The 18893-nt window shown below is 31.9% G+C and overlaps 1 protein-coding gene, 1 non-coding gene and 3 pseudogenes across 2 annotated transcripts; 2 read left to right on the top strand and 3 right to left on the bottom strand.

The window, feature by feature from the left end:
• Window positions 1–1176: 1176 nt before the first annotated feature.
• Window positions 1177–2003, bottom strand: LOC104710100 (uncharacterized; annotated as a pseudogene).
• A 201-nt stretch (window positions 2004–2204) lies between these two features.
• LOC104714879 (uncharacterized) lies at window positions 2205–4754 on the top strand. The gene is made up of 7 exons (XM_087466689.1): window positions 2205–2484; window positions 2601–3100; window positions 3199–3499; window positions 3615–3842; window positions 3935–4083; window positions 4164–4271; window positions 4370–4754. Exons 1-7 carry the CDS (start codon window positions 2232–2234, stop codon window positions 4472–4474), a joined length of 1644 nt encoding a protein of 547 aa, XP_087322815.1. The 5' UTR covers window positions 2205–2231; the 3' UTR covers window positions 4475–4754.
• A 1311-nt stretch (window positions 4755–6065) lies between these two features.
• On the bottom strand, window positions 6066–7043 carry LOC104714878 (uncharacterized; annotated as a pseudogene).
• Window positions 7044–15391: 8348 nt separating this feature from the next.
• LOC104714877 (ubiquitin domain-containing protein 7SL RNA2 pseudogene) lies at window positions 15392–16170 on the top strand (annotated as a pseudogene).
• Window positions 16171–16448: 278 nt separating this feature from the next.
• LOC147937541 (signal recognition particle RNA) lies at window positions 16449–16754 on the bottom strand. Its single transcript, XR_015567585.1, has one exon.
• Between the last annotated feature and the right edge of the window lie 2139 nt (window positions 16755–18893).

Raw genomic sequence — 18893 nt, 5'->3', positions numbered from 1 at the left:
AAAAACAATTGGCACATGCTAATATTTGTTTCACTCTGAAACTTATATTTATGGAGACAGCAGTAAATTCGTTTCACATGCAATTGGAACGATTTTTATATGACAACCCGTCCTGCGGAACCCATTAGCCCCCGCTAGCTGCCCCAACGGACCGTCCGTGGACCCTGCTAGCCCCCCCGCTAGCCGTCTCAACGGACCCCAAGCTGGTCCTGCAGGACATCGATCCTAACCCATCACTGTGGATATCCCAATCCACCAGTAGGTTATTGGTGCGCCAGACGTTACTCGAACCCTGGTCCCCATCTTTTAACAATCTTCCCACAGGACAAGCTGTCACCAATTTAACCCGTAAAGTTCCCTACCTAGTTCAAATAGACTAGGGTACTAAGAGTTTGCTGATCATAGATGTAATGGTACTCCTGAGCTTCTGAAACTTAGTTTGAAGTGACGAAAGATATTAATTCTCTTTCAACTCGAATATGCATAATTCAATGAAGGTTAGTGAAATATATATATATAGTGGGTTAACTGTTTACTGTATATTTTCTCATCATAGACTATATGTATTCCTGTTTCGTTCTGAAGAAACTTGCTAACTAAAGGATATCGATTGCCAATAAACTGATAATTGTTCTTTATTCTTAAATAGGTCTTAAAGATTCTTATCATGAGGCCGTTGGTTACTATCACTAAGAAAAAACATAAAAACAACCCTTTAAAAATGTTTAATATAACATGTGAAACAAATATATTTGAAAGCATAGATTATAATTCTAGGAGTAGTGCTTCCTGACTAGATAGAGTAGAAGAGTATGTAATCTTAAATCTCACATACTAAAGAACATTAGCAGCAGCACCTGGTAAGCCATCACCAATTAGTGACTTAGTGTTGCTGATTATATAAAAAATAAGATACTAATTAGGCTGTAGAAAACAATAACAATTACACCTTGGTATTTATAGAAACACTGATCTCTGACAGGCATATATTCTCAACTTACAAAGAATATGCATAGTTATCACAAGTAATCGAACTTCTAAGTTCCAAGATAACTGAAAGCTAACCTTAAGGATTTCAGGAAGACTGAATTCATTTGATTTGACGACCAATCGCGAGAGAAACTCTAGTCCTTTTTCAAACCACGTGAAAACAGTTAATCTCCAAACTATTAAGGACTTAGATAAATCCCTTGTCAAAATAACAATTTGGTCCATGAACCCAAAAAAGGGAAGGCAGCAATAAGCATCCTCAAGAGCAATGGCTTCTCCTTAACTCACATCCTCGTTTGACGGATAGTCATTTCTAATCTCCCTTAGCGTGTCTAGATCATCCCATCCATGCTGTTAGAATCAACATCTCCTACCCATCCATGACTTAGCAGCTTGTATCCTCCCTTATCCACACCACTCCTCATGTTTTCTCCTTGCTTAGTTTTCCTTGTTCTTGAACTACCTACACTCCCAGATCTTGAAAATGTATCTCTTCTGCTTCTTTTCATAGGGCCTACTAAAGCTTGGCCTGCTCCAGACCTTACTAACCACAATGAGAGACAACAGAGACTGTACTAAAGGAACCGCTAAACCCGCGTTGGAAACTGTTCCAAGAAGTAAAGACATGCCAATGGGTGCAAGCATCCAACTCAAAAGTTCTAAATACCTGCAATTACAAACAAACAAAAAAACACAGAATCATGGGCAGAGATCAAAATCGCAGTTCATGGATCAAGTCACAGAAGAAGTCACGAAGCAAATACCTCAAAAAGCATAGTCCAGTCTTCTTCTTCTTCGTTCATCCAATCATCATAATCGTCATCATCATTATCCAACCACCACGGCTTCTTCTTCTTACGGTTTCCGAACTCGAATCGAGCAAACCCTTCGTCGCGGCAATCAAAGGAGCCGCGGCTCACGATACTTGGGCAGAGATCAAAATCGCAGTTCATGGAACAGAATCTGCCTCTGACGACGCAAGAAGAAAGCTGAAGATACGGCAGATTCGCCATATTATTTTACCGTTTACATATTTAGAAGAGCAAAAACTTGAAAACGAAAGGAAAAAATCAAAATTGGGCAAGTGACTTGTGACACAAGATAAAGGATAATAAGAATTTTAAGAAAGATCGGATTTCGTAAGCCCACACCTTTAGAGGCTTTCATTAGTTTGGTGTATATATACAGCAAACCTAAGAAAAACTGATAGCGTTTGTGGTTTCCCTAGTTTAGTAGAGAGGATGCCGCCGAACTTTAAGGCGGCGCCTGAATACGCGACAGCTAAAATAGCGGTGTGGTGGGACATGAAGGACTGTCCGATTCCCGTGGGATATGATGTTCGTCGGGTCCGTCCGAGTATAGAAGGGGCGTTCAAGAATCTAGGCTACTATGGTCCTGTCTCCATCACTGCCTATGGCGACCAAACACAAAACCCTGATCATGTCCTGCGGGGGCTCTCTTCCACTGGAGTCGCTGTTGCACATGCCAGTTCCGGTTAGTCAATATTTTTTTTTTTTTTTTTTTTTTATCGATCTGTGGAATTATGTGTAGGGTTTAAATATTTTTCAATTAGTGAAATGGGTTTCCTTTAAAATCTACTACTGAAACAGAAAGGACATGCGCACTCATGTATTCGGATATGGTGGAATGGCGAGGTCACAATCCTCCTCCGGCTACAATAATGTTCATATCCGATCAGGTATACGATCGGGTGGAGGATGATGGCGTCTCTTTAGATCTGGCCCGGCTACAACAAGAGACGCTATACAACATCTTTCTGACTTATTCGGTTCGTACTAGAATATCAGTGCGATCAGTGCTGCGATTTTCTGAAGAGTGGGGCTGGGATGAATTACTAGGGTCGACCGCCATGGTTAATAAACATGAAGAATTTTCTGAAGAGTTGGGCTGGGATGAATTAATATGGTTGAACGCCATGTTTAATAAACATGAAATTATGATCTCTGCTGCCATGTTCTATTGTAAATCGTGCAATTTCGATAGCCAAAGCCTGAGGAAATTCAGAAACCATCTCTCGAGGAGAAAGCATGTTGAATCGTGCACATCCAATACCCAAAGCCTGAGGAAATTCAGAAACCATGCATCGCAAGTAAGCATCCTCTCTCTCCCTCCACATTAATTGTTTGTTTCATTCATGCTCTAATTAATTATTATTTGAGCAGCAACTAACACCTTAGTTTATCGCAGGAGGTTGAAAACCCTATCAAACGAGAACTTACCTTTGTAACATCTGATTGGGGAAGGAACTACCCGGCCAAGCCTGAATACGCCACAGCTAAAATAGTGGTGTGGTGGGACATGGTGGACTGTCCCATTCCGGAGGGTTTTGATGCTACTCGGGTCCGTCCTAGTTTAGAAGAGGCGTTCAAGAACCTAGGCTACTCTGGTCCTGTTTCCATCACTGCCTATGGCGACCTATCACAAATCCCTTATCATCTCCTGCGAAGTCTCTCTTCCACTGGAGTCTCTCTTGCACATGCCATTGACGGTTAGTCCATTTGTTAATAATCTCTCGTAGCTCGACTTATATATATATATATATATATATATATATATATATATATATATATCAATAGTGCAATGCTTTCCTTTTATTGAAACAGAACTCAGATGCAAGAAAATGTTGTCCGATTTCTTGAAATGGCGAGACCTTAATCCTCCTCCAGCTACATTGATGATCATATCCGATAATCTGGAATACTTCTCAAAATTTGTTGCTTTGAATCAACAAATTAGCAAATACAACATGTTCCTGGCTTATTCATATAGGCCTTACAAAATGTTATCCCTGGTCACCTCTGCCGAGTGGCTCTGGGAAAGCTTACTGGCAGGTGTTTATTTGTTCTCCTCTCATCATCTACTACGTAGTACTGTTGAAATCTAATTACGCTGTTTCTGAAGCTGTTTTTTTTTTCTTCCACAGTTTCTGAGACAAGAAGACACGTTCTTCAGAGGTGCACTAGTCAAAGGGGTGAATCTACCGGAATGTTTGATTGCAAAATGTGCCGTTGTGATTGCAAAAGCTTTGATGATTTCATGACGCATCTCTCAACTAATGAACATGCATGGGAAGTAAGCGTTCTCTCTCAATACATTGTTTCATTTTTCTAAGCAACAATCTGTTTTAACTTTTTCCACTCCTTGTCAAGCAGGAGTCTTGTACTCTTGAGCGTATTCGAGCCAGTCTGCGCATGTACCGCCTAGACCGCCGCCTAGCGAGAATGTACCGAAAGTACCGCCTAGAGCAGGCAAGAGAAAAGGTTGAGATAGAAAGCATGAAATTGGTTTTGCACACTTGCTGGTTTCCACAGTTTTATGTTTTCACGTTTCCAAAATACCTACTCTTTGTTTCTTGTAGGTAGAAGATTTTCCAAAGAGCAAACGTTTGAGGAAAGCATTCCGGACTGGTTTTCGTCCTTTTCAGAATCATTTACATCTTACTAGGAGCTCGACATCTTACTAATCGTGGAAGCTCAAAAATCTTATACCTGAAACTTGGTTGTTTCATACCCGCATCTGGCAGAAACGAGTGTCTACCCAACGGCGACATGATCAGCCGGCAGCTTCGAGAGGGCGATAATGAATTCGGGTTGAGTTTTCTATTGTCCTCGAAGCTCTTATTTTTCGTTTCTGTCTTTGTTTCAAGATACTCTCGTTTGGACTATTTATTTATTTGTCGTTTCGCTATGTTTGTTTGAAACTGTAGTAATTTATTTACTTTTAATTAAGTTAATTCATATTAATTAGTACTAGGTATGGAGCCCCCGCGATATCGCGGGGTACTCATTTTAGTAAAATCTTTATTACAAAAATTCTTTAATTAAATTTATTTATTAAACTATTAAGATTCCTATACCATCTAATAAAAATTTCAAAAACATACAAGTTTTTAAAATATTATTTATATCTTTATTAAAAAAATATTCTTAAAAAAATAATCTTACCTTCACATATGATTAAATAAATAATTATCAATGCTACATACAATAAATTAAACAATTTTTGATTAACTGCCATGAGATAACATTGCAGCCGTGTTATTTCGTTCGCTTTTATTCGTCGTAACCTTTCGTTCGGATCTTTTCAATGTAACTTTTTTTTTTTTTTGTCAACCATTGGACCACAACTGGCCGGCCCATTAGCCAAATTCCTACATTCGTAGGAGCCGGGACTCGATCCCAGGTGTGATGGTGCCTTCTACAAATGGACTTACCTCCTGCCACTGCACTAAGGTCACTTCACCGATTCAATGTAACTTTTTATCTGTGTTTTTTGTCGTAATTTTTCGTAAAATATTTTTTTAATATCTGAAGAATAAAATAAATATAATCTACAGTCGTGTCTTCTCTTCTTAAGCTTACAGTCATATTTTTGTATATTTTATGAACCGTTACAACTTATTCTCTTGTTGTCAAATATGATATGTAAATGATTATATTTTTATATTTTTTTTTTATATTTTTTTAAATGATAAAATTATGAATACATTGTATAAGACACTATAAAATTTTCTTAAATAATCATATAATAAATTACAAATATTAAAAATATTAATTGAGGACCATTCTTAAAATGACATAATGATTTGTTTAAATTCATTTCTATTAATTATTTTAATCCTTTTTAGCATAACTCAAACATATTTCTATTTCCAAAATCAATTTTTACTTCATAAAAAATAAATATAAATATTACTATTCAGTCAATCAGTAAGAAAATTACCAATCCACTCAAATTTGAATATAACTAAACAGAAAATTATCACATATTTTATTTATATGAATCAAAACTCAGTTATATAACCTATAGTCAAAACAACCTATAGTCATTAAACATTCTGGCAATTATAATAGATTATATATATATGGTTAATCCAATATTAAATGTACTTATTACTTATTTTTCTTCGCGTAAGATGCTGGTTAATTATTCCGAGTCACATATAAATAAATAATATAATAAATTTTTTTTTTTTAACATCTTGTTTTACTTTATTAAAATTGAAACAGAGTTTACATAGTCAGTTTATGACATACACATCTAACAAGAAATTATTAAACATTAAGAAGAAGAATATACAAGAACAAATGAATTAAACGCTGCTTTTTCTGGTAAGCCTTACACGCTAATAGATTATTAAACCTATTAAACCTATTTTCTTGTTTGGCTATCGTTCTTTTGACGAAACTCCAATAAACTTTGAAACGATCAATGGTTGCGATCCATCTGTTACATCGCTTCCCAACAACATAGCTCCAGCAACGGGAGATGATATCATTCCTTGTTATAGCTAACGTCCATAAATGCTGACATGATAAGTACCATCTTCTAACTCTCGTTTCATGTTGACATCCCCAAAGGCCCCCATTGAAATTAATAACTAATGGCTGTCCAAATTCTGTGATCCATAATGAAAACCGAACCAAAAATTTGCCAAAGTCTATTTGTAAAACCAAAGATAATGTGCTCTCTCACCACCATATCATTAGGCATTGTCTCGAACCGAGGCTATGAATCGATATCTGCATTAAGCATCTCTTCCATTCGCTTTCGTTGTCAATCCAAGACAATATGATACCAGGATCAAAAATCCAAATCACATCTCCGTACCATTTGGCGGAGGGAAAAGACAACTGCCAAAAATGCCACTTCATTCTTGGGCCAACGATGGCTAATTGGTTACAGAAAGATGAAACATAGTCGGAGACAAAACGCCGACAACCACACAATTGTGGACGCCGGAAAAACATTCTACGAGAGAGATGGATGGCTACAAAGAGCCAACCGAAACACATAATTATGGAAGAGAGAGTTTCAGATCTATCGAGTTCAACAGTCCTTCGACGGGTGTGATGCCAACACTGAGGGATTTGATCCGTCTTCAAGGCCTCTGATGGTGGCTTTGCATCATGACTCTCTGAAAACGAACCCAGATTTATATGAACAGGGGAATAGATTTGAGGCAGACACCATGGATTGAATTGTCGATGAAACACATCTCTTCTCATGGGCAAACTTGAAAACCCTTTCATGAATCAAAGAAGATGCGTATAAAGTTCTCTGGATCTAAATAGAGTTTATGTAAAAAGAAAAAACTGTAAACGAACGATGAAACAGAAATATGGCCGACGCCGAAAGCGACGCCGGCCGGAAAGAAATTAACGAAACGGTGCTTTCAGTATTGCCTTCTTCGTCGCACTCAGAGAGGAGAGAGATAAATAATATAATAAATATTAGAGGGGAAAAATAATAATTAGAACTTATAACAATAACATTTAGGTGTATGATGTAGCATCACAATGTGCGCGTCTAAGGAAGATGGTCGGCCAAGGACGGCCGGGTTCATTGCTCTCACACGCTCCTCTTTTTTTTGGCAGTCAGAATCTAAAACCTTTTCAAAATTTTATAATATTTCATATTCAGTATCTTTTGTTGTTAAGATTTCAATTTGAGTGTATTATGACTAGAACTAAATATAAAAATTCCCTTAACCTATATGAAGTTATAGATAAGTCTTTGTCGTCAAGATAGTTTATTGGACAATCATCTCAACCGTCAAACTTTCTGTTGATCACCGGTTTTTCATCTTCCAATGACTGAATATTCCCAACTGTAGAAAATATAATAGAACGAACTGTGATATTTTATTTTTATTTTTACCTTGATATTTCATAATTAGATATATTTTTTTAAAAAAATAGAAATATAGAAATCCATATTGTTTTCTATAATACAATTAGTTTTCTAATAAAAAAGCATGCAGTAGACGAATATATATATATATATACTTATGACAAAAAAATTAAACAAACATATACGAGCCAATAAGCTCTCATTTTCTGAAAACCCAACTTGAACCACATTTTTTAACAGCTAAAAACAAAAATTTCGGTTTGGATTCATACCAATAGAATGATAACCCTCGATGAATAGATGGTTGTATACCTAGAGACTGAATATAATTAAATATTACAACGATTAACAAAATATATCAAACTGAAATAAATTTCTCACAGTGATGAGATGTCATTTCTAACAAATTCTCTTTTAACTAATACAAATATAAAGAAAATTTGAATACAATGATGAGCAGTTATTTATATATAGATTTCTAAAGATGTAAATATTTGAAAAGCCACAACTGTTTGTAAAAGACACAACTCTATATTCAACAGACGCAACTTTTTAGAGAGATGCAACTGTAAAAAATTTCTGTCAAAAATATAAAATAAAGAAAATTCGAATACAATGATGAGAAGTCACTTATATATAAATTTATAAAGATGTGAACATTTGAATAGACACAACTGTTTGTAAGAGACACGACTCTACATTTAACAGAGGCAACTTTTTAGAGAGATGCAACCGTTAAAAATTTCTATCAAAATATATATATATATATATATATTTTATGAAAAGGTACTACCAAAAATCGCAACTGTTGTTGGCATTTTTTTTAGATTGTTATTATTATATTTGAATACAATGATGAGAAATCATTTATATATAGATTTCTAAAAATGAAAACATTTGAATAGACACAACTGTTTGTAAAAGACACAACTCTATATTCAACGGATGCAATTTTTTAGAGAGACGCAACTGTAAAAAATTTCTATCAAAAATATAAAATAAAGAAAATTTCAATACAATGATGAGAAGTCACATATATATAAATATATAAAGATTTGAATATTTAAATAGACACAATTGTTTGAAAGAGACACAACTCTATATAGAGAGATGCAACAGTTGAAATTTCTGTCAAAGTATATATATATTTATTTATTTTATGAAAAAGTATGACGAAAAATGGCAACTGTTACTTCTTGGTATTTTTTCAGATTGTTATTATTATTTTCTAAAGATGAGAACATTTGAATAGACACAACTGTTTGTAAAAGACACAACTCTATATTCAACAGATGTAACTTTTTAGAGAGACGCAACTGTAAAAAAAAAAAAATAAAGAAAATTTGAATACAATGATGAGAAGTCACTTATATATAAATTTATAAAGATGTGAACATTTGAATAGATACAATTGTTTGTAAGAGACACGACTCTACATTTAACAGAGGCAAATTTTTAGAGAGATGCAACCGTTAAAAATTTCTATCAAAATATATATATATATATATATATTTTATGAAAAGGTACTACCAAAAATCGCAACTGTTGTTGGCATTTTATTTAGATTGTTATTATTATATTTGAATACAATGATGAGAAATCATTTATATATAGATTTCTAAAGATGAAAACATTTGAATAGACACAACTGTTTGTAAAAGACACAACTCTATATTCAACGGATGCAATTTTTTAGAGAGACGCAACTGTAAAAAATTTCTATCAAAAATATAAAATAAAGAAAATTTCAATACAATGATGAGAAGTCAAATATATATAAATATATAAAGATTTGAATATTTGAATAGACACAATTATTTGGAAGAGACACAACTCTACATTTAACAGATGCAACTTTTTAGAGAGATGCAACAGTTGAAATTTTCGGTCAAAGTATATATATATTTATTTATTTTATGAAAAAGTATGACGAAAAATGGCAACTGTTACTTCTTGGTATTTTTTCAGATTGTTATTATTATTTTCTAAAGATGAGAACATTTGAATAGACACAACTGTTTGTAAAAGACACAACTCTATATTCAACAGATGCAACTTTTTAGAGAGACGCAACTGTAAAAAAAAAAAAAATAAAGAAAATTTGAATACAATGATGAGAAGTCACTTATATATAAATTTATAAAGATGTGAACATTTGAATAGATAAAATTGTTTGTAAGAGACACAACTCTACATTTAACAGACGCAACTTTTTAGAGAGATGCAATCGTTGAAATTATCTGTCAAAATATATATATATATATATATATATATATATATATATATATATATATATGTAAGACGAAAAGTCGTAACTGTTGTTGGTATTTTTTCGGATTGTTATTATTATTTTGTAAAAATGAGAACATTTGAATAAACACAACTGTTTGTAAAAGACACAACTCTATATACAACAGATGCAACTTTTTAGAGAGACGCAACTGTAAAAAAATTCTGTTAAAAATATAAAATAAAGAAAATTTGAATACAATGATGAGAAGTCACTTATATATAAGTTTATAAACATGTGAACATTTGAATAGACACAATTGTTTGTAAGAGAAACAACTATACATTTAACAGACGCAACTTTTTAGAGAGATGCAACCATTGAAATTTTCTGTCAAATATATATATATTATGAAAAGGTGTGACAAAAAATCGAAACTGTTGTTGGTATTTTTTCAGATTGTTATTATTATTTTCTAAAGATGAGAACATTTGAATAAACACAACTGTTTGTAAAAGATACAACTCTATATTCAACAAATGCAACTTTTTAGAGAGACGCAACGGTAAAAAATTTCTGTCAAAAAATATAAAATAAAGAAAATTTGAATACTGATGAGAAGTCACTTATATAGAAACTTATAAAGATGTGAACATTTGAATAGATACAATTGTTTTGTAAGAGACACAACTCTACATTTAACAGACGCAACTTTTTAGAGTGATGCAACCGTTGAAATTTTCTGTCAAAATATATATTTATATATATATATATATGTATGACGAAAAGTCGTAACTGTTGTTGGTATTTTTTCAGACTGTTATTATTATTTTCTAAAGATGAGAACATTTGAATAAACACAACTGTTTGTAAAAGAAACAACTGTTTGTAAAAGAAACAACTCTATATTCAACAAATGCAACTTTTTAGAGAGACGCAAATGTAAAAAATTTATGTCAAAAATATAAAATAAAGAGAATTTGAATACAATGATTAGAAGTCAATTATATATAAGTTTATAAAGATGTGAACATTTGAATAGACACAATTGTTTCTAAGAGACACAACTATACATTTAACAGACTCAACTTTTTAGAGAGATGAAACCATTGAAATTTTCTGTCAAATATATATATATATATATTATGAAAAGGTATGAGAAAAAAATCACAACTGTTGTTGGTATTTTTTAAGATTGTTATTATTATTTTCTAAAGATGAGAACATTTGAATAAACACAACTGTTTGTAAAAGACACAACTCTATATTCAACAGATGCAACTTTTTAGATAGACGCAACTGTAAAAAATTTCTGTCAAAAATAGAAAAGAAAGAAAATTTGAATACAATGATGAGAAGTCACTTATATATAAGTTTATAAAATCTGAACATTTGAATAGATACAATTGTTTGTAAGAGACACAACTCTACATTTAACAGACACAACTTTTTAGAGAGATGTAACATTTGAAATTTTCTGTCAAAAAAAAAAAAATATATATATATATATATGTATGACGAAAAGTCGTAACTGTTGTTGGTATTTTTTCAGATTGTTATTATTATTTTCTAAAGATGAGAACATTTGAATAAACACAACTGTTTGTAAAAGACACAACTCTATATTCAATAAATGCAACTTTTTAGAGAGACGCAACTGTAAAAAATTTCTGTCAAAAAATATAAAATAAAGCAAATTTGAATACAATGATGAGAAGTCACTTATCTGTAAATTTATAAAGATGTGAACATTTGAATAGATACAATTATTTGTAAGAGACACAACTCTACATTTAACAGACGCAACTTTTTAGAGTGATGCAACCGTTGAAATTTTCTGTCAAAATATATACTTATATATATATATATGTATGACGAAAAGTCGTAACTGTTGTTGGTATTTTTTCAGACTGTTACTATTATTTTCTAAAGATGAGAACATTTGAATAAACACAACTGTTTGTAAAAGACACAACTCTATATTCAACAGATGCAACTTTTTAGTTAGACGCAACTGTAAAAAATTTCTGTCAAAAATATAAAATAAAGAAAATTTGAATACAATGATGAGAAGTCACTTATAGATAAGTTTATAAAGATGTGAACATTTGAATAGATACAATTGTTTGTAAGAGACACAACTCTACATTTAACAGACGCAACTTTTTAGAGAGATGCAACCGTTGAAATTTTCTGTAAAAATATATATATATATATATATATATATATATATATATATATATATATATATATATATATATATATATGACGAAAAGTCGTAACTTTTGTTGGTATTTTTTCAGATTGTTATTATTATTTTCTAAAGATGAAAACATTTGAATAAACACAACTGTTTGTAAAAGACACAACTCTATATTCAACAGATGTAACTTTTTAGAGAGACGCAACTGTAAAAAATTTCTGTCAAAAATATAAAATAAAGAAAATTTAAATACAATGATGAGAAGTCGCTTATATATAAGTTTATAAAGATGTGAACATTTGAATAGACACAATTGTTTGTAAGAGACACAACTATATATCTAACAGACGCAACTTTTTAGAGAGATGCAACCATTGAAATTTTCTGTCAAATATATATATATATATATTTTATGAAAAGGTATGACGAAAAATCGTAACTGTTGTTGGTGTTTTTTCAGATTGTTATTATTATTTTCTAGAGATGATAACATTTGAATAAACACAACTGTTTGTAAAAGACACAACTCTATTTTCAACAAATGCAAATTTTAAGAGAGACGCAATTGTAAAAAATTTCTGTCAAAAAATATAAAATAAAGAAAATTTGAATACAATGATGAGAAGTCACTTATATATAAATTTATAAAAATGTGAACATTTGAATAGACACAATTGTTTGTAAGAGACACAACTATACATTTAACAGACACAACTCTACATTTAACAGACACAACTTTTTAGAGAGATGCAACCATTAAAATTTTCTATCAAAAAACAAAATATATATATATATATATATATATATATATATTTATTACTAAATGGTACGACAAAAAATCGCAACTGTTGTTGGTATTTTTTCAGATTGTTATTATTATATAGACTAGGTTTTGAACCCACGCGTTGATAAATTTTGATGAAAATTATATATACTCACTCCGTTTCAAAATATAAGAAATGACTACTTTAAAAAAGTTCAACAAATCATAAATAAAAATGCATAATAAAATATATTAAACTAATCTAAAAGTAGCATAGAAACTTGAAAACATCTTATATTATGTAACACAAAAATTTTCTCTAAAACATCTTATATTATGAAATGCAGGGAGTATGTGATTGATAACAGTAATAAAATATTATCTTATAAAAATAAATTATATTAATATTAAATAAAAATTTAAATTTCAGATACACAATTTTTAAAAATATAAAAATGAGTTGTGTTATACATTCAGATCAGATCAAAAAAATTATGAATTTAACTCGACGTCCAGGCAAGGCGAATCAAACTGCTGACCTCACATATCCTAAACCATTTATTTGACCACCAGAAAAGCGAAATAATTTTGTAATCTTGAATTTATCTCGTTTTTTATATTTAATTGATCGCTACCACGTATGTTTTCGTGTTTTGTTATTCAATGTTTTTTTATTTTTCATATTCTTTCTTGTCATTTTCATTGTCAAATTTTATGGTAATTGTCATCGTTACTTTTATCATGTTCTTCGTTGTACTCTTATTCTTTTTCTTCTTTTTTTTCTTCAACTTTTTCACATTCTTTCACTGAAAAACATTTTTTAGACTACCATACAACTTGTTAACCCATCAAACTCCAAGACCAAAATCTTTTATTTTCTCATAAAATTTGTGCAATTCATAAAGTCCAGCATAGTCAACACATGCATCCAATTATTGATAATTTTATCTATATACTTATTCGGTTTAAGATCCACATATATTGAAACTTCTCAAACCAATGCAGAGAAAGTAATATGAACACATGTATAGTTAAAATAATATTTGTGCTTTTCGTCGATCCTTCTTCTTTAAACTCAAATAACATCAACTCAAGGTCTTTAGACGTCAATCCTTCTTTCTTAGACTTAAAAATAAAAATTTTACTGCAATTTCAACTTTTTATTAGTATATATATAATATTTTAAAATTTCTATGGAGGTTAAGTAATTGTAATATTTTCAAACATTCTATGAAGTTTAAATATTTTTAATATTTGAACCTTTTAAAAGTTTCAATATTTATAATATTTTAAACTTTTAAAATTTATAAATTATAATTTTTTAGAAACCTTTTATAAGCTAATAAAGTTTAAAATTTAAAGATCATAATATTTTGAAGTTTTAAAAGGTTTCAAAATATAATATTAAACCTTTTAAAATTTTCAATATTTATAATATTTTAAACTATTTTAAAAACTTTTTAAAAGGTAAGAACTTTAAAAAGTTTCAATATATATAATATTTAAACTTTTAAAAATTTTCAATATTATAATATTATTTTGAAACTTTTTAAAGTTTTAGTTTGATCAAATAAAAAATCGGATCAAACGAATAAAATTTTTTAACTTGGACGCCTTATAAATCAAGCTTTACTGCTCATTCGCTGTTGGAACCATATTAATCTTTATTTATACTGGTTCTGAACCAATGTCTAAAAGATTTCTAGCCAATGTGGGATGTTGTACATAGTTCTTTTATTTCTATAAGTTTTAAAATTTTCCTTTTTCTTAAAATTCTAGAAATTTTAAAAATGTTAATAAATGATATATCAAATACTTATAGGTTGTTTAAAATAATTCTTAATATTGAAAATTCTGAAGATTTTAAAAAATGTTAATGAGTGACATGTCTTATCCCTATTGGTGGTTTAAAATCTTAGGTGGACGCCTTTAGGAGCTTATAGCTCCTACTTTTTATTAGTATAATTTAAGTGTCATTTACTAATTTTATAACAATTCTATATGACAAGTTCTTTTGTTTGATTTTGAAACAGGGAAGTAGGATACAATCCAAAACTTAACTGTGTTCTCTCTCTCTCGACGCATTAATCTGGTAATCAACATTTTTTTGTTTGTGAAATGATATGATCTATGATTATTCCGTGTCTTTCTCTTTATTCAAATCTCTGTTTCTATCAAACTCTGTTGCTGAATTTGATCTATTTGCAATCTCATATAAATGTTAATGATTCTTATAGTGTGATTTGGTTTATGTAGAGCTATTTTCTGATAGGAGATTATGTTGTTTCCCACGGTGACGAGTTGAGATAATGTATATATATATATCAAGCTCTTCAAATAATATTTATAATCAAAAAACGCCGCGTTTTTAATCCAGTGGTTAATCTAACCGTTGGATCATATCAGGAAGGAGAGCAATCGACGGTTAAGATTCGTCAACTCTGTATATAAAAACTCAACTTTACGGTTAAACACTCTCGTCACAAATCATCATTCTCTGTATCTCTCTTCTTTGCTCCATTGATCTTGAAACAACAACGTTGATACGATTATGAAGTTGACTATCGAAACTAAAAGTGGCTCACCGTTCTCCATCTTTGTTGGTTTCTTGGATACAGTGTTAATGGTGAAAAAGAAGATCGAGACGTCTCAAGGTATCCCTGTTCGCAAACAAAACCTTTTCTTCGAAGGCAAGTATCTTCATGACCACTCTGAGATACGATTACGCCATATCGGAGACAACTCTCTTCTCTTTCTCGACGTCTCTCCTGACGAGAAGCCTAATCAGAAGAACAACGATCAAACCAAGCAATCTCCATCAAAGCCAGTTCATGGGTTCGTTAACAAACCATTCCAAAAGATCACGGCGACGAGAATCGACGACGGATCATCACGACCGTCTTATTCACTTGTTGAGTTACTTGCCCCTCAAGATTTGCCCCCTGTGACGGTTGGAACTGGAAGCAACAGAAATCAAGAAACCAAGAAATGTTCATCGTCAGATTGGCCTTTGAGGAAGAAGAGAAAGATCATCCCGTCGATAAAGATGACAGTATTTGTGAAGACAATTGACGAGACCAGGATGATTCCGGTGGAGGTTAACGCAAATGATAAAGTTGAAGAACTGAGGAAAGAGCTGGGTAACTTGCAAGACAAGGGTGAGTTGAATCTGCCTCAGGAAGGGTATTATTTTATACTCAGAGGGCGAACAATGATTGAAACTGAGTCATTCATGTGGAACCTTGTTGCTGAAGGCGATACAATTCAGCTTAAACTCTTTGTAGCCTCCTCTTACTATCTCAGTAATTGATTAAGATCACTCTGCAAAGAGTAAACACTGAGTGTGTATTAAGGTATGAACAAAAAGTTCTTATTAAGATGTTGTATCAAACTGGTGCTGCAGATACTTGACAAGTTCTCATTAGGGTTCAACTCTCTGCAGTCTCCTCTTTCTTAAAGTCTTTTGCTTTGTTCAAAGTGTGCTATCTGTTTCATAGCTTTTGGTCATTGTATGTGTTCTCTCTTAACGCATAAACCCTAACCAATCCCAAAACAAAAAGCATAATTGTGAATGGCTTAAAACGATGTAAATTTAAAAGAGGGGGAAAAAAAATGGTGGTTCAGCTGAGGTCGAACCAGCAGGCCATAGTGGTTCTGGGCGGCGCTGAGCTGTAATCCGTCCACTGCTGTAAGCGGGAAGTAATCGCTGCTCTGTGAAGCCAGCCTCACGCATTGCCCTCCAACTTTAGAACCCGCCTGAGCCAAGCCTTCGCTCAACCCACACGGACTACTCACAGCTTGGACTGGGCAGCTCAGAAACATGCCAACACCAGGACCGACCTGAGGAACCGAACTAGTGTCCCACCATCTTATAGTCCCCACTTGGGTTACAAGCTCTCGTTACTTAGCTCGACGGTATGCACTCCATTTGGTGTCATATATAAACAAACACAAAATGAGTAGAGTGACCGATGTGGGACAAAAGACCTACATTTCGTTTTAATTATATGACTTGTGAGTTAATGTGGGCCAAATCCAGAAAAAAAATTGTGTGTTACTGACTTACATCATGACGAAAAGAGCAATCAATCAAACTTCTTCAGTTCAAGCTCTCTCTCTATTCTCCACAAAGCTTTAATTACAAATAGCATTTGATCCGCGCTACGCGCGGAAGTTTGATGAGGTTTTTTTTTTTAGTTGTTTTGTTAGTTTATTATTTATTTATTTTTTCCCTATTTTCGTATAGTTATGTTGTCCGTGTTTTGTTCTTTGTTCTTTTGTTGTTTTTTTGGTATTTTTTTCAAGTTTGTATTAGATTAAATATTTTTGAAAGTTTTAATTTATTTTAATCATGAAGATATTTCGTTCGATTCAGAAAAAATATATATCTAGAAGTAAAGTTTTGTATAGTTATTGTTTGTTTTTTTTGCTTTAGTCGTTAGTTTTGGTTTATTAATATAATTTCTCATTTTGTCGTTCCATTTTTTTTGGGTTTTATTAGATATGGTTGTAGGTAATGTTCTTTTAATTTTTTTTTAAAAATAATTAACCTGGGGTAGTAGTTTTTTCATGAGTTTGTGGTTTTGTTATGACAAATGTTTTGCCAGTTCAATTACTTACAATTGTGTAATCTTTTATTGTTTTTCGGTCTGTCTGATGTTGGGCCTTATTTTCTTTAATACATAGAATTTTGTTGGGCCGTTATGTTTTTAATGGTTTGTCGTTGATGTGGGAATTGCTTTCTTCCCTGTGAAAATATCATCTCGCGTGAACGGATAGGTGAGAAATAATTTTCCCGATCTATAGTACAGTTAGATTTTTGGAAGTGTTTCCTTCATCCTGCTAATCCTTCTTCATTCATCCCTGTCATGATGCACAATTTATCTCTCTGCGCTTCGCATCCGTACGGGGTAATTCAGTCTTCCCTGCTGGTTTCGTTCCAGTAAAGTGTTTGTAGGTGTTCAAATCTGGCCTTTTATTGATTTTGTTTTTTTTTGTTTCATTTCAGAATTAATTTCTCAATTGTATTTTTGTTTTTTTGTTTTAATTTTGTTTTCTTTCGTCCCTAGAGTTTGGGTTTGGATTGGATGTGAATTGTTTGTTGTTAAATTAAATGTTTGCCTCTATGACGGTTTGTTCATAAAAAATTGTGAGGTTTATTATTATGTTAGCTGGTTTAGTAAGTCAATCAATCTAGGTCTAATGTGTAGATTATCTGAAACTTGAATATTAGCATCTTTTCCTTCAACTAATGGTGTGTGTAGGTCGAAATTTTTTTCCCGGCTTGGTAATGGTTTCCTCAATTTTTGTGGAGTAATGTTAATTTAATTGTTACTTGTGTTTCCCTGAATCTATGTATGTGTTTGTAACTTTTTCAGTTGAGTAGTTTTTTCATTTATTTTAAAGGAGGGTTGTTTTACGAACCAGACATTTAAATGGTATAAGTATTGCTGAATCATAAGACCTCTTTCCATATGTGTATCTCCTGCTGTTCGTAAGTCTTGTAGACCTGTTTTAGAGATAGTTTGTTGGTCCTCTCTTCAATATTTGTTGATCTTGTATGTTGTGTTTTGTTTTCATGGTAACTTGTTGGCTAATTTATGATTTTGTCCCTTTATTTTGTATTTTTGGTTTACTTTCAGTTAATTGAGCTTGTTGTATTGTTTATATTATTATTGAGGCGGAGGTTTTGTTTATAAAGCAGGAAAACAACGACTTTATTATGAATGTTCGAAATTTGTAGAAGATGATAACAATTGTTAGGCTTATTTTTTTGCCTTAAGTTAACAAAAAGACAAATTTGATCATTTGTTTGAAGTAGTAGCAGTGTTTGCATCTAGTCTCCATATCATTGAGGGTGCAGATGATAGTTGGTTGGACTTCTGCCAATGTGATGTAGTAGCACTCTAGTTTTTGTACATTGACTCTGTGTAACGATTTCTTGATATTTTTCTAGCATTGATCACTTTTTGCTTTGTAATACCAAATAATGTAATACCAAATAATGTAAACAGGAAGAAGAAAGCATAAAAGATGGAAATATCTGACAGCAC

This window comes from Camelina sativa, chromosome 9, assembly GCF_030686135.1.
Source record: "Camelina sativa cultivar CO46 ecotype springtype chromosome 9, ASM3068613v1".
In the NCBI taxonomy this organism is placed as follows: domain Eukaryota; kingdom Viridiplantae; phylum Streptophyta; class Magnoliopsida; order Brassicales; family Brassicaceae; genus Camelina; species Camelina sativa.
The sequence above is the reverse complement of the archived record's forward strand: the minus strand, read 5'-3'. Positions and strand labels throughout refer to the sequence as shown.